This window comes from Lepidochelys kempii, chromosome 9 (genome assembly GCF_965140265.1).
Source record: "Lepidochelys kempii isolate rLepKem1 chromosome 9, rLepKem1.hap2, whole genome shotgun sequence".
NCBI classification, from domain to species: domain Eukaryota; kingdom Metazoa; phylum Chordata; order Testudines; family Cheloniidae; genus Lepidochelys; species Lepidochelys kempii.
Window position 1 is genome coordinate 25,682,882 of NC_133264.1, and position 12,889 is coordinate 25,695,770.

Below are 12,889 nucleotides of genomic sequence, written 5' to 3' on the forward strand. Positions count from 1 at the left end.
CATGGCTCCAGTCAAGTTACTGATCTGACTAGTGAGACATAATTATATGAGCTTAATCAGCTCAAAGAACAGATATTCTGATTGGAAAAAGATAAAAAAACCCTACCTGTACAGAACCTGGAGTAGAATTCATTTGATACACATGAAAGAAATACACGAATTTCCCTAGGAGGCAAATTCAAGTGCCACTATAACTGCTCCCTTAACTGTTATGGGTAGAATTTTGCATATTCTTTGTTTCTATGCCATTTTGGTCGAACACATTATAAAACTATAATAAACAGCGACTCCAACACTTAAAAACCACAAGCAAATCACATACTGTACATACTTCTAAAATCTTGTATGAGCCAACAATATGCAGCTTACTTCTACTGTAAGATAAACAGGTTAAGTTATTATGTTTGATCAATACATTGTCTTGCAGAGTGGGTCCGGAATTGAAAATGCTGTTTCATTGAAACCAACATTTTTGGGGGGAAAGGGTCAGTTTAATCAGCATCAGAGAGCAGTCACGGCATCCTAGAATAGTCGGTAGCCCAATGGCTAGGGCACTCACCTGGGATGTGGGAAAAGCAGGTTCAAGTTCCTGCTCTGCCGGATTCAGGCTACTTGCTATTCTGGTGCGGGTCTCTCCATCTCCTCACAAAAAAAACCTCAAGGTAGAATGAGGAATTTTTGAAATCACAAATTTTTTCACAGGATGGTAAAACAGCTTCTGGCCCAGCCCTACTATCCAGTGCAGTTAGTGTAATGGCTTAGCCCTGGTCTACACTAGGACTTTAGGTCGAATTTAGCAGCGTTAAATCGACGTAAACCTGTACCCGTCCATACGATGAAGCCCTTTATTTCAACTTAAAGGGCTCTTAAAATCGATTTCCTTATTCCATCCCTGACAAGTGGATTAGCCTTGCTGTGTCGAATTTGGGGTACTGTGGACACAATTCGATGGTATTGGCCTCCAGGAGCTATCCCAGAGTGCTCCATTGTGACCGCTCTGGACAGCACTCTCAACTCAGATGCACTGGCTAGGTAGACAGGAAAAGAACTGCAAACTTTTGCATCTCATTTCCTGTTTGGCCAGCGTGGCAAGCTGCAGGTGACCATGCAGAGCTCATCAGCAGAGGTGACCATGATGGAGTTCCAGAATCGCAAAAGAGCTCCAGCATGGACTGAACGGGAGGTATGGGATCTGATCGCTGTATGGGGAGAGGAATCCGTGCTATCAGAACTCCGTTCCAGTTTTCAAAATGCCAAAACCTTTGTCAAAATCTCCCAGGGCATGAAGGACAGAGGCCATAACAGGGACCCGAAGCAGTGCCACGTGAAACTTAAGGAGCTGAGGAAAGCCTACCAGAAAACCAGAGAGGCGAACGGCCGCTCCGGATCAGAGCCCCAAACATGCCGCTTCTTTGATGAGCTGCATGCCATTTTAGGGGGTTCAGCCACCACTACCCCAGCCGTGTTGTTTGACTCCTTCAATGGAGATGGAGGCAACAAGGAAGCAGGTTTTGGGGACGAAGAAGATGAGGAGGAGGAGGAGGAGGAGGTGGTTGTAGATAGCTCACAGCAAGCAAGCGGAGAAAAAGGTTTTCCCGACAGCCAGGAACTGTTTCTCACTCTGGACCTGGAGTCAGTACCCCCCGAACCCACCCAAGGCTGCCTCCTGGACCCGGCAGGCGGAGAAGGGACCTCCGGTGAGTGTACCTTTTAAAATACTATACATGGTTTAAAAGCAAGCATGTGAAAGGATTAATTTGCCCTGGCATTCGTGGCTCTCCTGGATGTACTCCCAAAGCCTTTGCAAAAGGTTTCTGGGGAGGGCAGCCTTATTGCGTCCTTCATGGTAGGAAACTTTACCACTCCAGGTCACTAACACGTACTCAGGAATCACTGTACAACAAAGCATTGCAGTATATGTTTGCTGGCGTTCAAACAACATCTGTTCTTTATCTCTCTCTGTTATCCTCAGGAGAGTGAGATATCATTCATGGTCACCTGGTTGAAATAGGGTGCTTTTCTTCAGGGGACACTCAGAGGAGCCCATTGCCTGTGGCTGAACAGAAATGTTCCCCGCTGTTAGCCACGGGGAGGGTTGAGGGGGTAGCCACGCGGTGGGGGGAGGCAAAATGCAACCTTGTAACGAAAGCACATGTGCTATGTATGTAATGTTAAAAGCAAGGTTTACCCTTAAAGAGCGTAGCCACTGTTTTATAAAATGTGTCTTTTTAAATACCGCTGTCCCTTTTATTTCTTCCACCAGCTGCATGTGCTTCAATGATCACAGGATCTTCTCCTTCCCAGAGGCTAGTGAAGATTAGAAAGAAAAAAAAAAACACACTCGTGATGAAATGTTCTCTGAGCTCATGCTGTCCTCCCACACTGACAGAGCACAGACGAATGCGTGGAGGCAAATAATGTCAGAGTGCAGGAAAGCACAAAATGACCAGGAGGAGAGGTGGTGGGCTGAAGAGAGTAAGTGGCGGGCTGAAGACAGGGCTGAAGCTCAAATGTGGCGGCAGCGTGATGAGAGGAGGCAGGATTCAATGCTGAGGCTGCTGGAGGACCAAACCAGTATGCTCCAATGTATGGTTGAGCTGCAGCAAAGGCAGCTGGAGCACAGACTGCCACTATAGCCCCTGTGTAACCAACCGCCCTCCTCCCCAAGTTCCATAGCCTCCACACCCAGATGCCCAAGAACGCGGTGGGGGGGCCTCCGGCCAACCAGCCACTCCACCACAGAGGACTGCCCAAAAAAAAGAAGGCTGGCATTCAATAAATTTTAAAGTTGTAAACTGTTAAAGTGCTGTGTGGCATTTTCCTTCCCTCCTCCACCACCCCTCCTGGGCTACCTTGGTAGTCATCCCCCTATTTGTGCGATGAATGAACAAAGAATGCATGAATGTGAAGCAACAATGACTTTATTGCCTCTGCAAGCGGTGATCGAAGGGAGGAGGGGAGGGTGGTTAGCTTACAGGGAAGTAGAGTGAACCAAGGGGAGGGGGGTTTCATCAAGGAGAAACAAAGAGAACTCTCAGATATTGTGGAGCACACAGCAAGCAGTAATAACAGTGGGAATATTGGTTTCGCTGAGGTCTAAGCGAGTCAGTAAACTGCGCCAGCGCGCCTTTAAACGTCCAAATGCACATTCTACCACCATTCTGCACTTGCTCAGCCTGTAGTTGAACAGCTCCTGACTACTGTCCAGGCTGCCTGTGTACGGCTTCATGAGCCAAGGCATTAAGGGGTAGGCTGGGTCCCCAAGGATACATATAGGCATTTCAACATCCCCAACAGTTATTTTCTGGTCTGGGAATAAAGTCCCTTCCTGCAGCTTTTGAAACAGACCAGAGTTCCTGAAGATGCAAGCATCATGCACCTTTCCCGGCCATCCCACGTTGATGTTGGTGAAACGTCCCTTGTGATCCACCAGAGCTTGCAGCACTATTGAAAAGTACCCCTTGTGGTTTATGTACTCGCAGGCTTGGTGCTCCGGTGCCAAGATAGGGATATGGGTTCCGTCTATGGCCCCACCACAGTTAGGGAATCCCATTGCAGCAAAGCCATCCACTATGACCTGCACATTTCCCAGGGTCACTACCCTTGATATCAGCAGATCTTTGATTGCGTGGGCTACTTGCATCACAGCAGCCCCCACAGTAGATTTGCCCACTCCAAATTGATTCCCAACTGACCGGTAGCTGTCTGGCGTTGCAAGCTTCCACAGGGCTATTGCCACTCGTTTCTCAACTGTGAGGGCTGCTCTCATCTTGGTATTCATGAGCTTCAGGGCAGGGGAAAGCAAGTCACAAAGTTCCATGAAAGTGCCCTTATGCATGCAAAAGTTTCGTAGCCACTGGGAATCGTCCCAGACCTGCAACACTATGCGGTCCCACAAGTCTGTGCTTGTTTCCCGAGCCCAGAATCGGCGTTCCACAGCATGAACCTGGCCCATTAGCACCATGATGCATGCATTGCCAGGGCCCATGCTTTCAAAGAAATCTGCGTCCATGTCCTGATCACTCACGCGACCGCACTGACGTCGCCTACTCGCCCGGTATCACTCTGCCAGGGTCTGGTGCCGCATATACTGTTGGATAATGCGTGTGATGTTGAATGTGCTCCTAATTGCCAAAGTGAGCTGAGCGGCCTCCATGCTTGCCTTGGTATGGCGTCCGCACTGAAAAAAGGCGCAGAACGATTGTCTGCCATTGCTCTGACGGAGGCAGGGGCGACTGATGACATGGCTTACAGGGTTGGCTTCAGGGAATTAAAACCAACAAAGGGGGTGGCTTTACATCAATGAGTAACTTTTCTTATTGAAACAAGCAGGTTGGTCTGGCCTCATATTGATACATGGCTAGATTTACCTCGCTGCACCTTTTCTGTGAGTGACTGCAGTGTGACCTAGAGGAATGAGTCCCCTAGATGGGGGACGGGGGGGAAGCAAATGAGTACAAAACAAAACTGGTCTATTTCTTGTTTTGATCCACTCCATCTATCTTTTACATCTTTGGCTGGCAGCAGACGGTGCAGAAGGACTGCAAGCCATCCACATCTCATGGCTGCTTGGCAGAGGACGGTGCAGTAGGACTGCTAGCAATCCGTATCGCCTGCCTGCTCATCATAAGATGGTTCAATAGGACTGACTGCAGGACTAAAGAGAATGACCTGATCAAGTCACTCCGATTTTAGTCCCTGCGCCCATGTTTGCCCAGGCGCTCCTGGCCAATGTGGCCAGGAGCACCGCGGACATGACGATGACGGCTACCAGTCGTATTGTACTGTCTGCTGCCACAAGGCAATGGGTTGATGCTGTTGTGTAGCAATGCAGTACCACGTCTGCCAGCACCCAGGAGACATACAGTGACAGTTACCTGAGCGGGCTCCATGCTTGCCGTGGTATGGCGTCTGCACAGGTAACTCAGGAAAAAAGGTGCGAAACAATTGTCTGCCCTTGCTTTCATGGAGGGAGGGAGGGAACGGGGACCTGACGATATGTACCCAGAACCACCCGCGACAATGTTTTAGCCCCATCAGGCATTGGGATCTCAACCCAGAATTCCAATGGAAAGCGGAGACTGCAGGAACTGTGGAATAACTACCCGCAGTGCAACACTCCGGAAGTCGACTCTAGCCTTGGTACTGTGGAAGCACTCCGCCGAGTTAATGCGCTTAGAGCATTTTCTGTGGGGACACACACACACTCGAATATATAACACCGATTTCTAAGAAACCGAGTTCTATAAATTCGACCTAATTTCGTAGTGTAGACATACCCTTACACTGTCCAGAGAGATATCTGGATTTGACAGCAGTTCCATTTTGTTTTGTTACTTTGACCACTACAGTTTAGGCCTCTCATCAAGATGCTGTATGGGGACTCTGCTATGTTTTTTAGACTTGCTGAACAAAACAGAGTAGAATTGAAGAAGCTCCAGCACCTTAGATAAAAGAAAAATGCCTCAAATGGGAGGAGAAGGAAGGAGAGTTGGAGAAGTTTTTAGTTATCTACTTACTGAGTCTCGGTCCCCAGTAGCATCTCCACCTTCTCTCCTGCATGGTTGCTAAGGACAGTTAATCTGAAGAGGTGACTTGTAGAGCTCTGCCGCGAGTACAACATAGTGGAACTGTTCTTTACAGGTGAGGAATTCAGCTCCTCACTGTCACATTGTTCAACCAACAGCTGGTCCCTCAAGGAATAATCTGTGACATTGTAGCTCTCCTCACTGCAAAACAAGGAAAAAAACCTAACACTTTTGCTCAGAGTAAACAATTCTCCACTAAACGTGTCAAGAAGCAAATTCAGGAGTAGCACCCATTTCCAATGCTTTTCTATGGCACATTATTCTTCTGACACTTTCAGCCCTTTAGCAAAAAAATTTTTTTCAAAAATTTACAAAGCATCTGCTTGTCAAAGATGCAGAAGAAATTAATCTTTGCGCTTTAAGGCACTTCAGTCAGAAGCACAGTTTACATGGCTTTGACACTCCTTGGGTGACGTAAGCTTACCTTACTCCATAGCAAATGGAGAATAATGTCTTCTGGTTTATTTTCTGTAACTCCTAAGCAATACCTGACATCCAAAAGCAACTCTGTTTTAGAATATAATTTACTAGAATGTTACACACTTTGTTGCTTCTGTAGGCGGAGCACACTACACACACCAGGGGCTCTTTGCCCCCCCCCATCCCCCACCCCCCACCTCTCTGTATGCCACCCTACCATCTACTTCTATTTCAGGGACTCCTTGCAACCTCCACCCTCATGCCAGGGACCCTGTGCACCTCCCCTTCCCCCACACCGGGGGCTCTCTGTCCCCCTCATGGCCCCCATCGCCCATATAATTGTCCCTCACGCTTCCCCCAATTGCAGCTCTCTGGGTGCTCCTTCATACCGCTCTTTCCCTCTACACCAGGGTCCCCCATTGTTCCACCATCACGGGTTCTGTATTCTGCCCCCCCTTCCCATCTTCTTTCCCCTGCCCACTCAGTATGTACCCCAGGCCCCCCACAAGAGGGCTCTCCATTCTCTCCCACTGCCAGAGGTTTTGTTTCTGTTTACCCCCCCCCCCCCCGTTTCTCCCATGGCCACGCCCCCCATTTCTCCCTCAATCATGCCAAGGGCTCTTTGAGCTTCCCCATTCCCTTCTTCCCCCATCGCTCTTTTTCCCCCACCCCACTTTCTGGCTCGGAGAGAAGTCATTCAGAGTGTCAATATTTTTTTAACTGTATTAGGAGGCTGAGTAAAGCTAAGCTGAGCTGGAGGGTATTACGCTGGAAGAGGTTAATTGTTGCCATTACAAAGGTGGCTGAAGTGCTGTGTGTGCTAACCAGATGCCTGGGGCACTGTGTACCCCTCATTACTCTCATTTGGTTTCCTTTTTTTTTTTTTAAAATATATTTTCACTAAAATAGGGTTCTACCCAATGATTCCTAGGACAGTCCCTGAAATTTTGGACTTGATCAGATGCAACATTCAGAAGTTAGCACATTACAAAAACAAATAGAGAAATGCCACTGAATCCATTAAACAGAATATACTTTCCCCACTTCCATTTTTCAAGTTTCCAAAAGTACGAACGCCTACATTTATAATGGATTGTGCAATATAATAAACCTGTGTTTAAAAAGGAGGCAGAGAAAATGATGCTTTTTTGTTAAGCTTCCTGTTAATCTGCATGTACAGGAGCTGGACCACAATCTATTTTTACAAAGTTTCAAAACTTGCTATATGGTCATAACACCATTATGGCTTCAAACGAATAGTTGATAACTGCTGTCACCTATTCTTCTCACCTTGTACTGGTCTTGCTGAAATACAGTATAGTAATGTATATCTTTTAGACACATGATCTCTTTTCCCATATGAGATAAATAAAAAGATACTATCTATTCTAGTGACTACAAAAAACAAGACCACTGTGCATGCTCGATAACGGCACTAAAAGTATTCAAAGACACACTGACAAGAGGTAGAGCTCCAAAGCTCCACTTTACCTTACAATGCTTATTATGAGGTGGCTTTGGGGAAGAAGGTGGGCATGGATATGTCATCTGAATTCTATAAAGATATGTATTTTAAGATACTACTTTTCATTTTTTTTTTTAAAAAGTGATACTCTAAAACAATACGTGTGTACCTCCGTGCAGGCTCTGAAAGCAGCTGTTAACTGACAAACACTCTTTACACTAAGCACATTCCTGACAAAAATAATCAGAGGATTCTGGTGCGAAAGAACTAATAAATTATGGCTGCCTACAAATAAATACACCACAGATGTCAGCTAACCACACACATTGGGTAAAAGATATTTGGAAACGGAAGAACTCAGGACCTCTTTTCAGTCAGGTAAGGATAGGCTGCACTAGTTCAGACAGTGGTGGTGGTGGGGGGAGGTGTAGAGGGGAAAACAAACATGAGAAGATGCGACATTCCATATAGTAGAGGGTGGTGGAGCGTGCGCACGCTGTTTGTTACAAACCAAGGAAGCAAATAAAACGAAGCACCATTAGCACCTGAAGCACTACTCTGAATCGTATTCCAGGATTATCTGGACATGCAATAGAACTTTATATATACATTTCTGCATTACTTTTGTTTAGGGTTACTAAAAAATACGATTTTAAAAAATCGGTTACCCAAGCACCAACACTTAAAAACTGACACTCCTTCTCCCTAAACAACTTAGCCATTCATTCTCCTAAATCTGAAATACTCTAGCTAATCAAAAAATCTCTCTTTGCCATGCCTTCAGCTGTTGCGTAAGAGAATGCCTGGTCAGGTCATCTTGTTACTTGAAGTTTCTGTGCGCTGTCAGTAAACAGTTACTTCAACCCCTCCAGGGCCCCAATCCATTAACATTTATCTGTGACAACAGGTGCCTGAACTGTGGAGTCTCCAGACATCTTCAGAAACATGCCTAAGCACTCCACACTGTGAATCCAAGCTAGTTTCTTTTATATTTGTTGTTTTAGCCAACTTATTCATTCATGTCCAATTAGTATAAAGAAATGCTAGAAAAGCCTTTCAAGGAGAAGTTCATCTTAATTACATTTCCAGTTCTTTAAATTGTTTACCTGCATTCAGCTACCAAAACATGAGTTAAGGATCATTTAAAAGAATTTGCACCACTTACTTTGGAAACAGAATTGCTCAGCTAGAAAAAAGGCACATTGAAAGCCTTTTTTCCTTGCATTGGAGAGTGTGTGTGTGTTTCCCGTAATTGTCTTATATGGGATTGTAAATTCATCAGCTGTTCATCAAGATGAGATACTTTTTAAAGGCAGCTGATAACTACCTAGCTCTATCAGTTTCAGTAAGGCTACTCTGGATTGTAAACTGTGACAAGGCCCCCACTACTAAAACCAGGCATGGTCATTTTGCAGATTTATTGCCCCCCAAGGGCTTGATGAAACAAAGAAAAATCCCAAATCTACTAATCTTCTGTACAGCAGCACAGAAAAAAAGGATCTCATGGTCAATATATTTCTCAATTGTTTTTGATTGTGCAGTAAGAAATTCTCCTTAGTTCAAACCAGTATAGTATTTATAGTTATACGAGCTATACTGGTATGGACTACTAATCCACGAATTAACCAGTCGCCAGGATCTGAACCAATTAGATACTAACCATCTAGCAATGAGATATGAATAGAAGACAATAATAATTCTAGGTTTCACAGTAACTGCTCTGTTTAATTTCAGAATGTTTGCTTTATTCAGCTCCCCTTAAACAGATAATCCAACTGAACCATTGCTCTTTCAGAGACTGACTCGAAGTGAGCTGTAGCTCACGAAAGTTTATGCTCAAATAAATTGGTTAGTCTCTAAGGTGCCACAAGTACTCCTTTTCTTTTTGCGAATACAGACTAACACGGCTGTTACTCTGAAATCTCTCTCTTCAGCGAGTCAAAATCCATACTAAAGCTTAGTCAAGTCATGGACTTCACTTATGGCCAAAAGGGTACAATATGAGTTGCACGGCTCCACTGAGGTACAATCTATTCTGTAGGTCTTTCCTTATTGTCTGCAGTAGAGAGATAACAGACGTGGACAGTGGTAATAGCTGAAGTCTGAAAAACAAACTGATTCAGGATAATAGGTGGATATATACAGAAAACTGAACACCTTTTAAGATGAATTCTACGTATTTCATAAGAATGCCCATAAATCCTTATCAATTCAACAGTATAATAGTAAATGAATCTACATTCATATGAAGAAATGCATTTTTAATCAACTTCAGAATATTTGCTACAATGGAACAGCGCAAAAGTCCATTCTGCCTCAAAGCATGAGCCCCTCCTGATGCTTTAGTTCCCTGTGAAGCACTAGGACCATTCTTTTCTGCCCTACATAGCGAGCAGTTTATGACTGAAATTTGTGAATTAGTAGTCCCTGCCAGCATAGTTTATGTAACTATGAATATTCTTCTTATTCACTCACTGGGATTGTTTACACACATATTTACTTTTGTTCTACACAATCTCCAAACACTTATTTTATAACTTTGTGAGAGCAAATTTCTAAGAGATTTAGGGATTGAACAAAAGTCTGTTTGCATTATATTCTGGTGCCTCCAAAGAGTGTGTGTTTTGCCCCTACTGATGTTGGCAGATATACATCAATTCACAAGCACATGCACTGTCCAATACAAGATGGGAGACTGAAGTCATTAATTGCCTGAAAATACTGGATGCAAGCCCTGACAAAAGTTGCATAACTATTTAGCACTAAAAAGATTAAACAGCAACTCAATCAACATCCCATTTTGGATTATCTAATATCTATGTTCATCTTTTTGAGATTACAGTAACGTTGATGCTTATTTCCAAGAAGTTCTTTCAAGCTTTCTTCTCTAAGCAGTAAATCACACAAAACAGACAAGAGTACAGCCCCAAGGTATAAGATTTTACATCGCACACAATCATATTATTGTACAATCATGCAAGATAAAATCAGCACCCAGTCAAATCAGAACATATAGTATATGCTTCTTCCCACACACAACTAGAGACTTTTCCCCCTGTCAAGGTTCCTTCTCCACTCTGAATCCTAGGGTATGGATGTGGGGACCTGCATGAAAGACCCCCCCCCAAGCTTATTCTTACCAGCTTAGGTTTAATGCTGCCACCTCCAAAGCGTTACACAAAGAACAGGGGAAGTGCCCACTTGGAACCACCCCACCCCCCAAATATTCCCCCACGCACTAACCCCCTTTCCTAGGGAAGGCTTGATAAAAATCCTCACCAATTTGCATAGTAGAACACAGACCCAAACCCTTGGATCTTAAGAACAATGAAAAGCAATCAGGTTCTTAAAAGAAGAATTTTAATTGAAGAAAAAGTAAAAGAATCATCTCTGTAAAATCAGCATGGTAAATACCTTATAGGGTAATCAGATTCAAAACATAGAGAATCCCTCTAGGCAAAACCTTAAGTTAGAAAAAGACACAAAAACAGGAATATACATTCCATTCAGCACAACTTATTTTCTCAGCCATTTAAACAAAACAGAATCTAACGCATAACTAACTAGATTGCTTACTGACTTTTTACAGGAGTTCTGACCTGCATTCCTGCTCTGGTCCCGGCAAAAGCATCACACAGACAGAGAGAATCCTTTGTCCCCCCACCCCATACAGCTTTGAAAGTATCTTGTCTCCTCATTGGTCATTTTGGTCAGGTGCCAGCAAGGTTATCTTAGCTTTTTAACCCTTTACAGGTGAAAGGGTTTTTCCTCTGGCCAGAAGGGATTTAAAGGTGTTTACCCTTCCATTTATATTTACGACACCCCCTTTTTCTTATTTTTTTTTAAGTAACGTCTCTGCTCAGCAGAACAAAGACTGAAGAGAGCTAGTTTAAGATTCATTTCAACTTCTGGAAAGCCACTAGTAATATATCATTGACCAACAGCTCTGCTTTCCTTCTTTCTGCTTCTTGAATTCAACCAAAACATCCAATTTAATCACTGGCAAGGTACAGAAGGCATCAAACTGCACAGAACCTCACTGCAAACTCAGATGTTTAAAAATACTTATTCCCTGTCCAAACAAAGTCACAGTGAATTCAGTGTGTGTTTTGTTATGGGACTGTGACATTGCACTCCATATGTTTTATGGAAATATGCTTATGAGTGTGAATATGATGTAACTGAAATATGCCTTATGCAAAAGGTCTCTTGTAAGGTATCATAACAAAGGTTATAAACTACTGAATACATTCCTCCTATTTGTATGCATGTATCTTTTTTTATCTGAAGCTAGAAATATGAAATATAACTCTGAGATCTTATTGTAATTATGCAAAGTGTGGACCATTAATGGTGGTTTAGAATCTTGATGGCTCTCATTGACTAGGGCAATTAGTTGTAAATGGCTCTGTTTACATGCAAACCTTCCGGTGTATGTGTGGGCCAGCCCTGGAAGAATGGAGGCTGGGGTTTCACAGGACATGTGAACATGTCAATGATACTGGAATCCATCTTAAACCTGGTGCTTTTCCATTTAGAAGGAGGGGTGGGGACCCAGAGAGACAAAAGAGATTCCTGCCTTGTGCCACAGCTATAAAAGGGGGTGGAACAGAACAAAGGAGGCTTCCAGTCATGAGAACTCCCCTAGTTTCCACCTAAGATGTCTGCTGGAACTAACAAAGACCATACCAGGGGAAAGGACTGGGCCCAGACTAGGAAGGAGTCTAGTCTGTGAAAGAAGCTTATTGGAACATTGCTGAGGGGGAGATATTACCTGTAATCAGTTTCTTAATGTATTAGACTTAGACATGCTTGTTTTTGATTTATTTTGCTTGGTGACTTACTTTGTTCTGTCTGTTATTACTTGAAACCACTTAAATCCTACTTTTTATACTTAATAAAATCACTTTTGTTTATTAACAAATCCAGAGTAAGTGATTAATACCTAGGGCAGCAAACAGCCGTGCATCTCTCTCTATCAGAGTTATAGAGGGCAGATAATTTATGAATTTACCCTGTATAAGCTTTATATAGAGTAAAACTGATTTATATGGGGTTTGGATCCCATTGGGAACTGGGTGTCTGGTTGCTGGGGACAGGAAACCTGATGAGCTGTTTTCAGTTAAGTCTGCAGCTTTGGGTGTGTGGACCAGACCTGGTCTGTGTTGCAGCAGACTAGCATGTCTGGCTCCACAAGGCAGGATTCTGGAGTCCCAAGCTGCCAGGGAAAACGGGCTCAGAGGTAATTTCAGCACATCTGGTGACAGTCCCAAGCAGGTCTCTGTGACCGAACCCGTCACAAGGACTATGTCAATTATTTTAATATAATTAAATAAAAAACCTCATATCGTCTAGACAAGGTTCCTCTAAGCAGTGGCAGGACACTGTGCCCTAAATCATATATCACCACTGTACA

General features: G+C 43.9%; 1 protein-coding gene across 4 annotated transcripts in view; it reads right to left on the reverse strand.

Annotated features, from left to right (window-relative positions):
• The window catches only part of ARHGEF26 (Rho guanine nucleotide exchange factor 26), a 115,074-nt gene that overhangs the window by 21,850 nt on the left and 80,335 nt on the right, over positions 1-12,889 (reverse strand). For 2 of the 4 annotated variants that reach the window (XM_073359637.1, XM_073359636.1), the window contains exon 12: positions 5,520-5,729. The exons of 1 other annotated variant lie outside the window; for it this stretch is intronic. In XM_073359637.1, the coding sequence (XP_073215738.1) occupies positions 5,520-5,729 (210 nt within the window). Of the gene's footprint in view, positions 1-5,519; positions 5,730-10,887; positions 10,937-12,889 lie in introns of those variants that run through there. One more of the 4 variants, XM_073359639.1, reaches the window with a different exon arrangement.